Below are 17,287 nucleotides of genomic sequence, written 5' to 3' on the forward strand. Positions count from 1 at the left end.
CAAATCATCAATTCTAACACCATGGCAAGAGTGAACATAGCAACAAGACACAAGGTGGTCATCCTGCATCAGCAAGGTCTCTTCCAATCAGATATTTTGCAACAGACAGGAGTTTGAAGATGTGCTGTCCAAGCTCTTCTAAAGAACCACAAAGAAATGGGCAAGGTTGAGGACCAGAAACACAGTGGTCGGCCATGAAAGCTGAATGCAGCAGACAAGAGATACGTCAAATTGATGTCCCTTCTAAATCGGAAGAGGACCAGCGCTGCTATCATCTATGAACTCACAGGAACCACTGGAATTCAAGAACACCCCTCTAAGTCCAGAGAAGTCTTGTAAGAATTGGTCTTCATGGAAGAGTTACTGCGAAAAAGCCATTCCTCTGGAGTGAAAACAAAGCCAAGAGATTCCCATTTGTACAAAAACTCAAAGACTAAGGTGCTGAACAATAGCAACAAGTGCACTGGACTGACGAGTCAAAATTTGAAATTTTTGGTTCAAACAGGAGGCAGCTTGTCTGTAGAAGACCTGTGAAGACCAGCTAACAGTGAAGCACAGCAGAGGTTCCCTGCAGGTTTGGAGCTACATTTCTGCAGACGGAGTTGGTGATCTGGTCAGAATTAATGGAATCCTCAATGCTGAGAAGTACAAGCAGATTCTCTTCTATCACGCAATATCATCAGGGAGATATCTGATTGGTTTTAACTTCATTCTGTAGCAGGACAATGACCCCAAACACACGGCCAAGGTCCTAAAGAATTATCTTTAACAATAAGAGGAACAAGGAGTTCTGCCACAGATGGTATAACCTCCACAGAGCCCTGATCTCAACATCATTGAGTCTGCTTGGGATTACTTGGAGATACAGAAGAGAGCAAAGTCTGAAGAAGAACTGTGGCAGGTTCTCCAAGATGCTTGGAACAACCTACCAGCCAATTTTCTTGCAACACTGCATGACAATGTACCTAAGAGAATTGATGCAGTTTTAAAGACAAAGGGTGGTCACACCAAATATTGATTTGATTTAGTTTTTTACCATTTAATGCGCTTTATAGTAAATGCTTTTATGTGTAGAAACATCTCATTTCATTATTTATGAAAACATTCTCACTTTAGTGAATTTTTTTACATTTGCCCAAGACTTTTGCACTTTACTGTGGGACTGCAACTCGAAGGATCTGATTCATTCTTAACAGGTTTCAATATAGGGATTATCACTGCTAATTTCCAGAAGGTAGGAAGTCACTTTTCAACCCATATAGTCTTAAAGAATTTCAAAACCAACATCAGCTCTGAATCTGATAACCATGTTATTATAACAAATATCATCTTTCCCGAGTGATGCCTGACTAGCACCATTAATGCCTCTTTTAAGTTCAGACAGTATAAATTCAACATCCAAGCAGGAATTGGAATACCTTTTTTCTCAGCAATCTGAGGTTTACTTCCCAAAACTGTTTCTCTATAAGACCTCTTATTTACTTAAATTGGCCAAATTATGTACACTGACATATGTTTCTGCAAATAAGTCTGCTTATTCCAGAATCAGTAACTGCAACCTTCTCCCCAGCATACAAAATTGGTAATGCATCAAGTTTTCTAACTCCTCCACTTTCTGTATCATAACCCAAACTTCCTCTGCTTGGATCTCATTCCCAGTGCTATCACAGTACATTCTCCAATACATTTTCTTTGCCCTTCTCTCTACCATTCCAACTATAGCTTTAAGTCTTTTATATTGTGTGAAAGATGAAACTGGGCCACACCACAATAGATGCTCCACTTGAGGTTACCTTCATCCTATTGGCATGTGCTGCTTAATTAGCCAGTTGGCTCATCAGCAAGACTTGCTCTTTTAACTGCTTCCCACTCTCACTCACATTCCTGTAAAGTGACGATTGTTCAGTTGGTTCAAGAACCAAGTGACTGAAGGAAGTTGTTCTGCTTGACGTACAAAAAAGCTGGATGAACTCAGCAGGTCGGGCAGCAGCCGTTGACTGCTCCTTTCAACGGATGCTGCCCGACCTGCTGAGTTCATCCAGCTTTTTTGTACGTCTTGATTTGACCACAGCATCTGCAGTGTACTTTGTTCTGCTTGAACCTACTGGGCTGGGACGCCAGGCTTCTGCAACCCCGCCCAGTGGTAACTGTGAGAAGAGTATGGTCCATCATAAGCACAAAAAAAAACTGCTGGAGGAACTCAGCAGCTCAGACAGCATTTGTGGAGGGAAGTGGACATCTGACATTTCAGGACCATTTGTGTGGACTGGCATGCAACTTCCACTGAGTTCCTCCAGCATTATTTTTTGTTCTGGATTCCAGCATCTGCAGTCTCTTGTGTCTCAATAGTTCCGTCTTATGCTACACGATTCTCAACTCAAGACGATCTCTTCCCGTTCCAGGTTGCCGCGGCGCCATGGTGGCTGCCTGTTAAAGGTGCCAGCTGGAAACATCCGGAAGGTCCTGACTCTAACATTACGAAGAGGTAACTACAATACATCAGCATGCCTCACATCCGAATATATTTTGTTCTTCTACTTCTGTGTTTATGATGCAATTTAAAATAGGTAAAATTTGTGACAGAGTTTTTACATCATTACACCATAAGACTTAGGAGCAGAATTAGGCCACACTTGTAGCTCATGTTTACTCATACCATGTCCTTCTCCTGACCACAGCCTTATTGCAGCTCAGGAAGCAGCTAGCTCCATTGTCAACAGAGTGGGCCTGTTCCTTGCTCTTCTGGTGTATCTTCTATGTTCTATTACCTTAGTAGTGATAGTGGACTCGGGGTGGGAAGGGAAAGAAACTTTAATGTTAACTTTAAAACAATATGCCATTTGTTCTCGATCGGAATTGGAGGGGGCACAGCAGTGCAGCTGATAGAGCTGATCTTTGCCGCTCCACTGACCCGGGTTCAGGTCTGTCCCTGGGTCCTGATTGTGGGGAGGTTCTCCAGTTTCCTCCAACTTCTCAAAGGTGTGCAAGTTAGTTGGATCAAGTGTGTAAGTGAGTGGTAGAAGTTAATGGGAATTGATAGGAATGTGGGGTCAATAAACTGGGATTAGTGTAAAGGTAGGCTTGACAGTCAGTACGGACTCCGTGGGCAGAAGGGCCTGTTGCAATATTGTATAAGGCTGTCATGTTTTTGCTTATTTCACTGGCAACCTGGTAGGTGTGGAAAACCTGAAAGCTGGTATAATATCAGATGACATAAAATTGGTGCCTGCTTGCCGAGCCTTAAGTGTAGTTTGCACAATGTGGAACTAGTGAGGGAGGGAGGGAGGGAGGGAGGGAGGGAGGAGAGATACAGCTGAAAATAATGTTACAAGCCTGTTGTTGCTGCAGTTTGCTGAGCGGGGTATTCAGCGTGTTTCATTTATTGAATTTCAATAGGTTTCAACAGGTACATTTAATGTCAGAGAAATGTATACAATATACATCCTGAAATTCTTTAGCTTCGCAAACATCCACAAAAACAGCGGAGTGTCCCAGAGAATGAAATATAGTTAAATGTTAGAACCCCAAAGCCTCTCCCCAATTCCCCACCAGCAAAAAAGCATCTGCACCCCTCACTGAGCACAGCAAAGCATCAATAAAGGCACAGACTTGCAGTTCCACAAAGACTACTCGTTTACCCAGTATTCGACATACCACAGGCTCTCTCTCTCCCTAATAAGGGAAAAAGAGGTGTCCCCGTTTCACAGCGAGAGGGGAGACGTAACAAAACAACTTGCTGATTTATGGTGTTAAATGTCTGTTGCGTTGCTCTTTCTGAGCTCTGTGCCCAAAGAACTCGAGTCTCTGGGCACACAGCCAGCAGCCAGCTCACTGCTTTCAATCTTCCATGTACTCCCACGACACATCAGACGGTGGCACTGATCTCGAACCCACCCACCTCCAGAGTAATGAAAATCCGGCATCCTGAAGGCATGCTAGTTTTCCAGGTCACGTCCTTGGCTTATCAAGCCGGTCTTGAGGCCCTGAAAGCGGGTCCCATTTCCACAAAGAACCAAAGTCAGCGTGTAACTTCAGGTCAGGGTCTTCAACAGAACCCTGAAAAGGGAAAAAAGAGATATTAAAGATAGAAATTAAAAGAATATTAGAATATCAGCAGGTGTCGTGCAGAATGGATGAAGAAGAGACTGTATGGCAGAGAATTACTCTGTGCGGCTTGAAACCACTGCAGCAGAATTGGACAAAAGGTGTTGGAAGTATATTTCAATCCCACAAGAATCATGAAAAGTTTGCCTCAAAATTGTTCTGTATACAGCACATGAAAATAGTGGCAGCAAACTTGTGTAAACTGTATCATTTAATCATGGATTTAGTAACTCATACCAATCAAGACACACAACGTTTGTGTGCGTTGCTTGGATTCCCAGCGTCTGCAGATTTTCTCATGCGTGTGTGACACAACGTGTATGTCAGATGATTGTTGTCCGTCAGAGAAGCTGGACGATTGTACCAATTGTATTTGTTGTGCCGTATTGGTGAGCATTCTCAACTATTCCAATGTAAGGTTTTATAACAATATGCCATATCGTTTTATACATGAGGTGATAACAGAATAACAACTCATTGTCAACCAATTAGTCTTGATTTTTCTTTCGGTTGCGCCATGCTGGGAAATAAATAGGATGCTTCTCATTAGTTACGAGGTTTTCTTTTTGTTAAATTAAGAAAACAGGTCAAAGAGACATTACGAAAAGAAGAAGTCATCATTTATTTTTAGGAAGCTGCAGCTTTTGGTCTCAGTCATCTGCCAGTATGCAGATCTCAAAATGTTTTTGAGATAAAAGGTGATCCTCTGCATTAAAAAGAGTAATGTTCTTTGTTGTTGAGGTGGAATGGCTGATCTCTTGCTGTAATTATGTGTTTCTATATTTGCCTCGTTTCTTGCTCCTTTCCCTGTGGATTGTCTGCTGAAAGTTTAGACCTGACCAGTAATTGGAAACCTTCATTTAGTCAGTAATCTGTAGGTAATTTACATCCGTGCAAAACCTGCAACAATACATTTATACTTTAACTACAGAAAGATGAGGTTTCTTTTGGTCATTTCCCTCCATCTACCTACCAGACATGTAGGCTGTAACACTTTGTTGTAAAATCCGTTGGCAGACCTTTGCCTCTAAACTTGTGTTTGCTCTGGTGCTGGCTTCACAGAATTGGAGTCAGAATCCAGTTCAGTATCACTGGCCTATGGCAGTTCAGTGCAGTATACGCAAAAAAAAAACTAAAACAGTAAGAGGTCAAGAGGAACCCAAGTCTCACTGAAAGGCAGTTGCTCTTCTAACTGCACCACTGTACTACTCTGGCCTTATTTTTTCCAGAAAATTTTCACAGCAAATTTAACTAATCATGCCACCACGTAATAAGTGTGCACTTCACTAAAGTAAAAACCTCCGTGGGAATGACATTCGAACCAGTGAAATACAACGAGCAACAAGCCACACTGGGCTTGTTAAAAACATGAGTGGCTACAACTTGATTGGAGATCTGTCCACCATTTGCATGCCGCATCCCCTGTAATAGAGTCAACTGAAAGCAAATTCAGAAAGCCACAGCAGTGTTCAAGGATGGCATTGGAAAACCCAAACAAACTAAGGGTAAAATTGTGTTAAATGAAAATGTCACACGCAAGTATTACGAAGCCCATCTAGTTCCTTATACCATATGTGATAAAGTAGCCAGTGAGCTAAATCTCATGGAGGCTGAAAAAATTCTTTCCAAGGTTGAGTGGAACCCGTGGGCAAAACCAGTGGTCTTAAATAGCCAAAAACAATGAGTCTGTCAGGATCTGTGGAGATCACCATCAACTCAGTATTTAAAATAGATCAATACCCTCTGCCCACCATAGAGGATATCAGTGCAAACTTTTCTGGAGGGAAGCACTGAAGCCTCGTGGACTTAGCTGAGGCCTACCTACGGATGGAGGTGGAAGAAAAGTCCAAAGTGTTTCTCACCATAAATACTCACAGAAGGCTTTATCGCTAAAATAGGCTTATTTTTGGAATAGCATTTGCACCTGCACTCTGGCAGAAAGCTGGACAAGGTGCTACAAAACTATCCAGGCACTCAGTATTACCTGGATGACGTAATAGCTACTGGTGAGGACAACAAGGAACATCTCCAAAACCACAAGACTGTCAAAAAGGTTTGAAGATTATGGGCTCAGAGCATGATGCAACAAGTGTGAACTCTTTAAATCAAGCATCACCTACTGTGGTCACGCCATTGACACACAGGAACTACACAAGTGTGCTGAGAACGTGCAAGCAGTGGTGGATGCCCAAGTCCAAAGGATGTGTCACAGTTGTGGGCCTTTTTCAAGATTTGTCAATTACTATAACAGGTTTCTGCCAAACCTGGCTATTATGCTCCACCCCTTGAACTCATTACGACAGATTGGTAAGAAATGGCATTGCATAAAGGAGCATAAGGTGACTTTCAAAAAGGCAAAGGAACTGGTGACAGCAGACAGTGTCCTCACGCTTTATAATCTACATTGTCCAGTGAAGCTTGCCTGCGACACAGCACCTTTTGGTATAGGTGCAGTCATGTCACATGTTATGAGTATTTGAAATGAACACCATGTAGGCTTTGCATCAGGTTCCCTTACTGCCACAGGGAAAACAGATGCACAGATTGACAGAGAGGCCTTGACTTTGGCTTGGGAGTGTAAAACGTTTCAACCAGTGCTTGTATGGGAGAGAGTTTACCCTTGGTACTGATCATCAGCCACCAGTGTCCATTTTCAGTCCACAAAAGGGTGTTCCACTAACAGCAGTGGCGTGAATGTAGAGAAGGGCTCCGTTTCTTGGAGTACGTAATTACAAGATTAAATTCAAGAGGACAACTAATCACAGAAGTCCTGTTGGATTATCTGGTTTACCCTTGGAGAAAGATGTACCTGAAAAGTTACAGAAGAGGACACCCCGTGACATAATGCAAATCAAAAGTCTCCCTATTACAGCAGAGATGATCCAAAGGGAAAACAGAAAAGACCCCACACTGTCTCAGGTCTTTGTGCCTGCCCAATTTGGCTGGAATGTGCATTAGAATTCCTAGTACCCCAGTTTTTACCAGCACTGGGATTAACTTGCTCTTGACAAGGGTTGCCTTAAGTGGAGATTGAGAGTTGTTGTAGCATCCACGCTGAGAGCCAAAGTGTTGGAGGAGTTACATGCCAGTCATCTAGTAATGGTCAGAATAAAAGCTTTGGCTTGTAGCTTTGTTTGGTGGCCTGGGATAGATCAGCAGATTGACAGCTCGCTATGCACTGTTTGAGATGTCAGTACAGCCAGAAGATACCAAGAGCAGCTCCTCTCCATCCCTGGGAATGACCTGTATTGCCCTGGCAGAGGATTCATGTGGATTTTGCCAGACCATTCATGGACATAAATTTCTTGGTTAGTAGTGGGTGCAGTTACAATCTTCACAATGGACTGCACTGTATTGAGAAGCCTCTTCTTAAGGACTGGTGTTGTAGAACACTTATGCTACATCCACACTAGACCAGATAAATCCATAACTGAAGCTTTTCCTCTTTGTTTTGGCCCTCCGTCCACACTGAAACAGCGTTTTCCTCCCCTGAAAATGGAGCTTCTCTATAACACCCTCCAGAGTGTGTAAATTTGAAAACGCTGCTTGGGCAGAGTAGTGTGGATGGGGTAACCAGAGATATCTAGAAACGCTGTCATGACGTGCCGGAACAGATGGTGGCAGCAGCACAGCATTTCATTGTTTTCTTGAACGCAACCTCCCCACACAACCTAACAATTTCAAAGCAGACGGCAACGAGACTGAAGCCAGAAGAGTTAGAAATGTACTCACCAGATACCTTGACCCATAACTTACTGAATAAATAAGTATACTCACTTTGCCCTGTTTTCTGTCCTTGCTTGTATGAAGGTGGTTTACCTATTTATGCAAGTACTTCTCTGACAATAGATATGTAACAGCCTAATGTAACATTGTATGGAAATACAAGATAACACTGATGCAGACATGTTTTATACATTTAACAAGGTGCTTTATTAATGCAACAGAGTTAGTCAGTTTTTCAATGTTCGTCATCAGCCAGGTCATACTGTCCGTGAACTCCCTGTCGGTTGCCTCCATACGCTCCAGTATTTGGGTTTTTTTTAGTTTTAAGTCCTCCTGTGCGAGAGCCAACAGCTGTCCGTCGTTTGGCAATTTCCTTTTAAGTTTTTCTAGTCTGTAACTGCACAAACGCGCACTTTCACAGCGAGATTCAACACCAAACATGTCACTTGTTTACTGTAGATGTGTCCTGCACATGCCCAGTAGGAGGAGATTTGCCCAAATACCCGTTTTAATGTGGATGGAGATATTTTCAAAATCACTTGGTGTGGACGCCTATCGGTTTTACGTGAAACCGGCGTTTTCAAATTTATCCGGTCTAGTGTGGACGTAGCCTTGGTCAGTGACATAGTTTGTTGTAGACCCGTTTCAGTCATTCTTGGAAACAAATGGAATATTCACCGTGCCACCCAGCTGCAAGTGGCTTGTCCAGAATCTAAAGGACGCTCAGTGAACAATGTCAGAACACATTACAGCAACACTGAATCGGAAGCTCAACAACTTCTTCCTTGCATATTGCAATACAACTCACTCCACAACGAACAACTCACCAGCTATGCTGTTCCTGGGTCATCTCTTGCCTTCATGCTTGGATCTGCTCAAACCCAATCTCAGGATAGGATGCAGGACAAACAGCTGAGACAAATAAAGGGCTCCTTAAATAAGGAGGTTCGATGTTTCACTCTTAGAAAAAGCAGTCCTGGCGAGGGAATACAGAGGTGATCAAAAGTGGTTACTTGGAAAGATTAAGGATAGAACTGGACCACTCTCCTACACGGTGGACATTGCGTCAGATGTCATCTGGAGATGATACATTGATCTGTTGAGGAGATCATTAGAGTAAAAAGGCGGCTAGAGCTGTCAGAACCACTTCCTGCAGTCTCATTGTCAATTCCTACAACCACCACGGAGGAAGTCACAGATTCTGAGATTGTTCCACAGCCACAAATTTCACCTGCCAAGCCGAGTGATCCCACCTTCATGAGAAAGACGTTTTCCCATAAGAGTAAGAAATCCCCCTCAACAATTAAAACTTTAGGCCTGAAAGAGACAATTTAAAATTTAATATGCTCTGGATGTCTCTATAGTAGTTGTATTATATAGTACTAATATATATAAGTTGACGTGCATTCTATATTGAGTTGGAGTTTATAGCTAAGCAGGAAGGAGTGTTGTGTATTCAATAATATTTGAGTAATGTAAATATATTGTTTAATTAAGCGTTCTTTGTTTACATAACTCTTTACGGGTTATATGTAAAAGTACGTGAATGGCATACGTTATCACACTACCACACCATGAGGGATTAGTTTAATTTGGCATCACGCTCAGCTCAGATATCATCAAGTCAAGTTATTGCCATTTAACTTGACTTGATGATATCTGAGCTGAGCCAAATTAAACACATCCCTTCTGTTTGCACGTGATCTGTATCCTTCCATTTTCTGTATATTTATGTGATAGGTCTTGATTAGTATGGGCATCAATGGTTAAGGGGTGAAGGCAGGAGAATGGGGCTGAGCGAGATAATAAATCATGAGACTGAAAGGCCTTTCCCTTTGCTGTACATTTCTATATCCATGGTCTGATAATTCAGCCAAAATGCAAAGCAGTAATAACTACCATAACCTGTTCTTGCTTTATTTTTCCATGTGATTGTGTTTGCTGTTTCTCAGGATGGATCACCCAGTTGTGCACGTCTCCTGGCACAATGCAGTGGCTTACTGCGCCTGGGCAGGTAAACGGCTGCCCACGGAAGCTGAATGGGAATACGCCTGCAGAGGTGGACTTGAGAACAGGTAAAAATAAGACTCTTTTCTGGAAATTATACCAAAGCAGAACAGATTTCATATGCCGTTGTGAGGGGTTTAAAGAATGGATAGCAAAGGTTCAAATGACAAACCAAGAGGTAGCCGGTTCTTTGAAGAGACCACCACCCTGTAGAATTCCCCAATTTTGGGAAAAAGATATGAATATCCCTTCAATATGTTAAAGTTTAAACCTGTAATGAACTGGAATCCAGATATACACTCAGTGGCCACTCCTATACCTATAACATGGCCACTGAGTGCATGTTCATGGTCTTCAGCTGCTGTAGCCCATCCACTTCAATGTTCGATGTGTTGTGCATCCAGAGATGCTCTTCTGCACACCACTTTTGTTAGGCAATGGTTACTTGAGTTACTGTCACCTTCCTGTTTGGTTGAACCAGTTTGGCCATCCTCCTCTGGTCTCTCTCATTAACAAGGCATATTTGCCACAGAATTGCTGCTTATAGGATGTTTCTTTTGTTTCTCACACTATTCTCTGTTAACTAGAGACTGTTGTGTGTGAAAGTCCCTGGAGATCAGCAGTTTCTGAGATACTCCAATCATCCCGTCTGGTACCAACAATCATTGCACAGTCAATGTCACTTAGATCACTTTTTTCCCCCATTCTGATGTTTGGCCTGAAAAACAATTGGACCTCTTGACCACGGCTGCGTGCTTTTATGCATTGAGTTGCTGCCATATGATTGGCTGATTAGGTATTTGCGTTAACAAACAGGTGCACTTAATAAAGTGGCCACTGAATGTAATTCTTTATTCTAACAATACCAGAAGATTGTGTCATGAGACATTTGTCAGACTTTGTTCGCTAATCTGACCTCCAATATTTTTAATGTAATCAGAAACATCACATCATATCACAAACTGTTAGTTAAACTTCCATGCATAGAACCAATGGCTTCCAATGTGGTTTATTTCTGAACTGTAATTTAAATATCAATATCATTGATTTTCTACGTTCCCATTAAAAGTTGGTTGTAAATTAGAATGCAGAATCTGAACTAAGTGAGCTTGCTGTTGCTTGAAGTACAGTACCCTGCAAAAGTCTTAGGCACATATATATATAGCTAGGATATCTTTTGCACAGTATGTAATAATTTTATGTGTTGCACTGTACTGCTGCTGCAAAAAAACACAAATTTCATGGCATATGTGGGTGATGATAAACCTGATTCTGTTGTGGACTGAGAGTGGGAAGGGGGCTGGGAGCGGGGAATCATGGTTGGGAAAAGGGGTAGCGAGAGGGTAGGCAGCGGAAGGCACCAGAGAGACATTCTGTAATGATCAATAGACTAATCTCTACCCTCACCATTTGCAACATCCTTTGTGATCTAGCTGCATGTATCATTTAATGCACAAACTAACAGTATAATAGGTAGCCCTGTGCAGATGATGTTATTGCAGTCTTCTCCAACAAAATCAACGTGAATCATTTCCATTTCTAGTACTTACAAAGTTCAGAATAAATTTATTATAGTAAATTATAAATTATAGTTCTTTGATAATAAATTTACTGTTCACAAAGTAATCTTAATGGACTATAACATAGATATTTTTCTCTCTGTGGCATGAGATCTGATTGTGGGGGTTGGGGGTGCAGTTAAATAGCATACCAAGTAATAATTACTGTTTAACAAGCTTTCTAACCATAAAAAATATACAAGTGGTGGGTAATTCTCGTAAAAATATTTTGAAATAAAAGGAATTTTATGCTTTTCAAAGACATCTCTTGGTCCCAGTAGAGCAGCCAACGTAATCAAAGACCCACCCACCCTGGGTATTCTTTATTCCTCACCCCCCACAACATTCCCGCTAAGGTGTGCGTGCCTGCCTGCCTTCGAATAATCTTCTGTTATTAGCACACTGAGGAATTTAAACTGCACACTAAAGGTTGTCACCCTCTACCTCATTGGCATGTTAAGTATATTTCATGATCGTACACAATCACATTTCCTTTTCCGGTGTCTGTTGTGAACAGTGTTGACAACGTGGAGTGTGCGATGATTTGTCTGCAGATTTTAGAGCTGGCTTATTTATTTTGTTTTTATTGAAAAAAATTATTGATTAAGTATGTCAAATTCCAAAGAAGCAAAGGGTGTGAAGCCCAAAGGAACTCCTAGTTCATTGAAAGCGGAATGGCTTAATCAAACAGTAGAAACTGCTACATCAAAATCTCATGGGGTCAGGAACATGCAGCTAAGAGAAATATTTATGTACAATACTGGTGTTACCTATGTGTATTGTTGCGATGCAAAAGTTGCTGGAGAATTTGCAAGTGGGAGGAAGTGGAGTGATATTTGGAAATTTGACTTTTTAAAATGTTATTTAGCAAGCGACGGTATGCAAAAGCTCCGGGAGCGAGGAAATCCTTCATTACCCGATCAAGCCTGCTGTGTATATTCTGTGACAGCGCAGAAGAATGAGGGCGAAAATGATCAAACCCAGGGGATATCAAAGTTCTTATCGACAGTGTTTTGCTAGATGTTAAAATGAATACCTCTATATATAAAATTCAGCACGCACATGTTGTTATAACTGGGCAAAAAATTTGCACATTGCACAACACAAGATTTAGTGGGAACATTGCTCCCCACCCCCCTCCCCCCCGCCAATCAGGCTGAAGATACAAAAGCCTGAAAGCACATACTGTACCATCAAGGTCAAAATCAGCTTCTATCCAACTGTTCTAAGACTTGAATGGTCCCCTAAAACAATAAGATGATATCTTTATCTCATAAACTACCTCTTATGGTCTTGCATTCTATCATCTGCCCACACTGCGCTTTTTCTGTAAATGTAAACCTGTTTTCTATTTTCTGTTATTGTTTTCCCCTGTCCTACCTCAATAGTATATTCAAGTCTTCAAATATTCAAGTATGTGGTGAAATGAATTGAATGACTGGTGTGCAAAACAAATTATTTTTGCTATACTTCAGTATGTGTGAGAATAACAAATTCATTTATCAATTTAACCCATTTCCTATATGTTAACCATGCCCCAATATTCTGTCACTCTGGAACAGGGTTTCCCAGCCTGGGGTCTACGGTGCTATTGGTCCATGGCATAAGAACAGCTGGAAACCCCTACTCTTAAGACAACTTACAATCACCAATTAACCTACTAGTCCACCTGTCTTTGGCATATGGGGGCAAAATGGAGCATTTTCAAAAAAAAAAAACCCATGCAAACTCCACATAGAAAGCACCCAAATTCAGGATTGAACCTGAGTCACTGGCATGTGAGACAGGGGCTCTACTAGCTGTGCCACTGTGCGGCTATGATTTTCAACATTGGAGAATAGCTGTGATCGTGGTGAACTGGGTTGATGAAGTCTGCAGAACTGGAAAAATGGACTGAAAAGTGGCAGATGGAATTTAATACAGTCAGGTTGAGGTGTTGCACTTTGGGAGGACAAACATGGTAGGATTTACACAGTGAACATTAGGTCATTGAGGACAGCGGTAGAACCAAGGAATCAGGGAATACAGATACATAACTCCTTGAAAATGTTATCACAAGTAGATAGGGCTGTAAAGAAAGCTTTTGGCACATTGCCCTTCATAAATCAGAATACTGAGTACAGAACTTGGCATGTTATGTTGAAGTTGTACAGGACATTGGTGAGGCCAAATTTGGAGTATTGTGTGCAGTTCTGGTCATCTACCTACAGGAAAGATACCAACAAGATTGAAAGAGTACAGAGAAAATTTACAAGGATGCTGCCAGGACTTAAGGACCTGAGTTAAAGAGAGAGGTTAGGAATGTATTCCCTAGAGTGTAGGAGAATGAGGGTAGCTTTATCGAGGGTATAGATGGGGTAATGCAAGCATGCATTTTTTCAACTGAGGTTGGGTGACTAGAGGTCATGGGTTAAGGGGGAAAGATGAACTATTAAGGGAACATGAGGGGGAAGTCCAGAGGGTGGTAGAGTGTGCAACAAGCTGCCAGCACAAGTGGTGGATGCAGGTTCGCTTTGCAACATTGAAGAGAAGTTTGGCTATGTACATGAATGGGAGGGGTAGGGTCCAGGTGCAGGTCGATGGTTACTAGGCAGAATAACAGTTCCTCATGGACTAGATAGGCCAATGGGCCTGTTTGTCATTTGTAGTGCTTTTTGACTGTGACTCTATGGTGGGAATGCAGTGATTGACTTTGTATCCCTGAGCCCTGCTAGAGAACGAAGGGTTTTACATTCACCAGCCTAACCCGGCCCATCCTCGTTTGCAGTCCATTAATTTGAGTATATTATTTATTTTTTGAAATTATTCTAGCAAAGAAACCCAAGATAGATCACAGGAGATGTATAAATGAAAGTATGACACTGAGAAGATATTCTGGCAGCTCACCAAAAGCTTAAATGAAAGTGGACATTTTAAAGAGCATCCTGTAGGAGGCAGATGTGTCACGAGGTCTGTAGAGGAGACTCATGGTTTAAAGTGTTGCAACTTTAAGGATGGATCTCAGTTGCAAAACGATTTAATTCAGGGATAAGGAAGAGGTGAGAAATGGCGACAAAAACCATCTTGGTGTGTTCTGGTGCTGAAAAAGACTCGTGAAAGAAATTGATGCAAGCAAATAGATTGGAAACAAATATTAGGATTGTAAATTGTTGTTGGGTGTATGAGATAGATAGATAGATAGATAGATAGATACTTTATTCATCCCCATGGGGAAATTCCAACTTTTTTCCAATGTCCCATACACTTGTTGTAGCAAAACTAATTACATACAATACTTAACTCAGTAAAAAAATATGATATGCATCTAAATCACTATCTCAAAAAGCATTAATAATAGCTTTTAAAAAGTTCTTAAGTCCTGGCGGTTGGATGTAGCACCTCTAGTGAAGACGCTTATCATGTCCATTCTGGGGCAGCTCACTCACCTTTGGTTGCAAGTACCTATTTGCATGCGACAGGGGCCACACACTGGTACAGCACTTCCACAGGTGGGCTAGACCAGGTGAGGGTAGCTGGCAGGCCTCATACTCCGGTGAGATAATGGCATGGCTGTCCTAGCCTGGGAAGTCAGCTCTGTCCGATTGGGTGAATGAGATCAACAGTGAGATCCACCGGCCAGGAAGGTGGTTCTGCAATGCTTCATGGAGAGGCACAGAAGAAGTCATGGTCATCAACTGGAACCCTGACCCAGAATCTCCAAGGTCAAGAGAGTGGAATTGCCCCAGTGCAACGGCTTTCCACTTCAAAAACACTCCTGTGGAGGTGCAGAGATGGCCAAACAATCAATCTGGTGTTGCTTGGTAGGCAGCCAGTATTGATCGGCAAGCACGACAGTGGTGAATCAATTGGACTTCATGTGCAGGTACGGCTGTTGTCCTTCTGGATGATCTCAGAAGAGGGAGTGAAGGGAAGCCAGCCGGGAATACACTGCAGCAGCCAAATATAGAGCTTAGAAAGGGAGAAATGAGGTCTATAGTAGCAGTTGTTAAAACATAAAACAGTCATACCATACAGCCCATCCAGTGCATGGTAAACACTAAGAGCCCATTTCCATGAATCCCATTTTAATCACCCAACATTCCACCAAATCCCACTAGATGCTGAGACTCACCTACACTGCAGACAATTCTTAGTGGCTAATTAACAACCTGCATGTCTTTGGGAAACGAGAACGAGAACCCAGGGGAAGCACGTGCTGTCACAAAGAGGCCCTGCAAACTCCATGCAGGTGGTATAGTGGGGGGGGGGGGTGGTCGGTAGTGAACCCAGGTTGCTGGAGGTTTGAGACAGCATCTCAACCAGATGCACCACTGCAACCGGCTGAGTTTCAGACTCAATCTGTCAGAGGATTGGACTCAGCAGGAAGAGTAGAACTTGTAATGGGAACGGAAGAAAGGGACTGTGCATTACTCAGTATTTCACTGCAGGGTATTTCTTCTCCTCCTGAACAATGTGACAGATAAACAATCTGACAATTAAGAGTTGGTGGTAAGGTAGAACTGGATAAAATCAATGTTTCCAGCAACATTAACTGATCAAGAAATCCATTTCAAGTGACTATCAGCCTTTGTGCAAGGAAAACCTTAGACAGTGGCTCTAAAGATAATTTTTTGTAATTTTGCCTGTCATCACTATTTTGTACAGAATAATTCAGTGGTCACTTGGTTATGATGGCATGCATACAGTTATAGTTCGAGCTCAGTCCAGAGTTAGTATTGCGGCATAAATAAGCCAAAACAAGCAGCTACGTTTATTGCATGTACCATCAATAGGATCCCAGTAAGGAAAAGGTGTCTCATCACAAAATTTTGTTCATGCAGTATATGGGATTTAATTCATTAAACAGAAATACTGTGTCCAGCTAAGCAAAGAACTGTTTGTCCAAGCTATTGGTCATCTACACTAATAGCTCCTGAAGGGCCTCAAGTTCCCTATCTCTGTTTGATAATGCTCCTAGGCAACCCTTTGGGATATATTAGGTTATTCTAAAAGATGTCATATAAAAGGAAGTTCATATTGATCATTTCACAAAGTAATGAGAGGCACCAATGATAACTGCAAACTGGGCTCAATACTTAAAAGTCAACGGAAATGGGGCTTTTGTGGTGTTAAAAGCCTTTATCTGGAACAAACCAAGATTTATTTTCAATATCAATTACAGATATTTACTGCTAACTAATGAATGATATTATGAGTGTGTAACAGAAAAATGCAAGAGCGATTTTAACCTGCACTTTGGTCCAGAATGGATTCTCTTTTATGTGGCTAACATGCAGCTGAAATGAATAACATTATAAACTTCAAAAGCAGTGTATTTCCCCTCGCCTTTGTTCCCTTTATTATTAAAAGTTATATTCTTTCTGCTTTTTCAGTTGTCTTCCCTTAGCAGGTGTTTCATAGGCAGGCCAAGAGTGAGCAGACATCCTTCAAATGACATTCTGAAGCTGATGGTGAGATTTAAGAGATGGTTTTGTTGCCCTGTGTGGATAGATTTTTATTTAGTGCTCCGTCAAAGTAGTGGCTAATATTATCTTTCCAGTACACCAGACATCTTTCCCTTTTGATTCGGATTGAGCATAGTGCTAGATGAAACCCCTTTAAAATTATCCTCCATTATATAACTGGGGATTAGTATAACAGTTAATGTAACATTATTACAGCACCAGTGACCCAAGTTCAATTCCCATCACCATAAGGAGTACATTCGCACAGGGTTTCCTCTGGGTGCTCTGCTTTCATCCCATATTGCAAAGACATACAGGTTAGTAGGTTAATTGGTCACATGGGTGTAATTGGGAGATGCGGGCTCATTGAGCTGGAAGGGCCTGTTACCACGCTATACCTCCAAATAATTTTTTTTTAAAATCTCAAATTAGAAATTAGTTGCTTTT

At 41.7% G+C, this 17,287-nt stretch overlaps 1 protein-coding gene across 9 annotated transcripts in view; it reads left to right on the forward strand.

Annotated features, from left to right (window-relative positions):
• The window catches only part of sumf1 (sulfatase modifying factor 1), a 284,705-nt gene that overhangs the window by 57,918 nt on the left and 209,500 nt on the right, over window positions 1–17,287 (forward strand). For all 9 annotated transcript variants that reach the window (XM_073072466.1, XM_073072471.1, XM_073072463.1 and 6 more), the window contains exons 4-5: window positions 2,403–2,485; window positions 9,783–9,905. In XM_073072466.1, coding sequence (XP_072928567.1) covers window positions 2,403–2,485; window positions 9,783–9,905 — 206 coding nt within the window. The remainder of the gene's footprint in view (window positions 1–2,402; window positions 2,486–9,782; window positions 9,906–17,287) is intronic.

Source organism: Hemitrygon akajei, chromosome 19, assembly GCF_048418815.1.
Source record: "Hemitrygon akajei chromosome 19, sHemAka1.3, whole genome shotgun sequence".
Lineage (NCBI taxonomy): Eukaryota > Metazoa > Chordata > Chondrichthyes > Myliobatiformes > Dasyatidae > Hemitrygon > Hemitrygon akajei.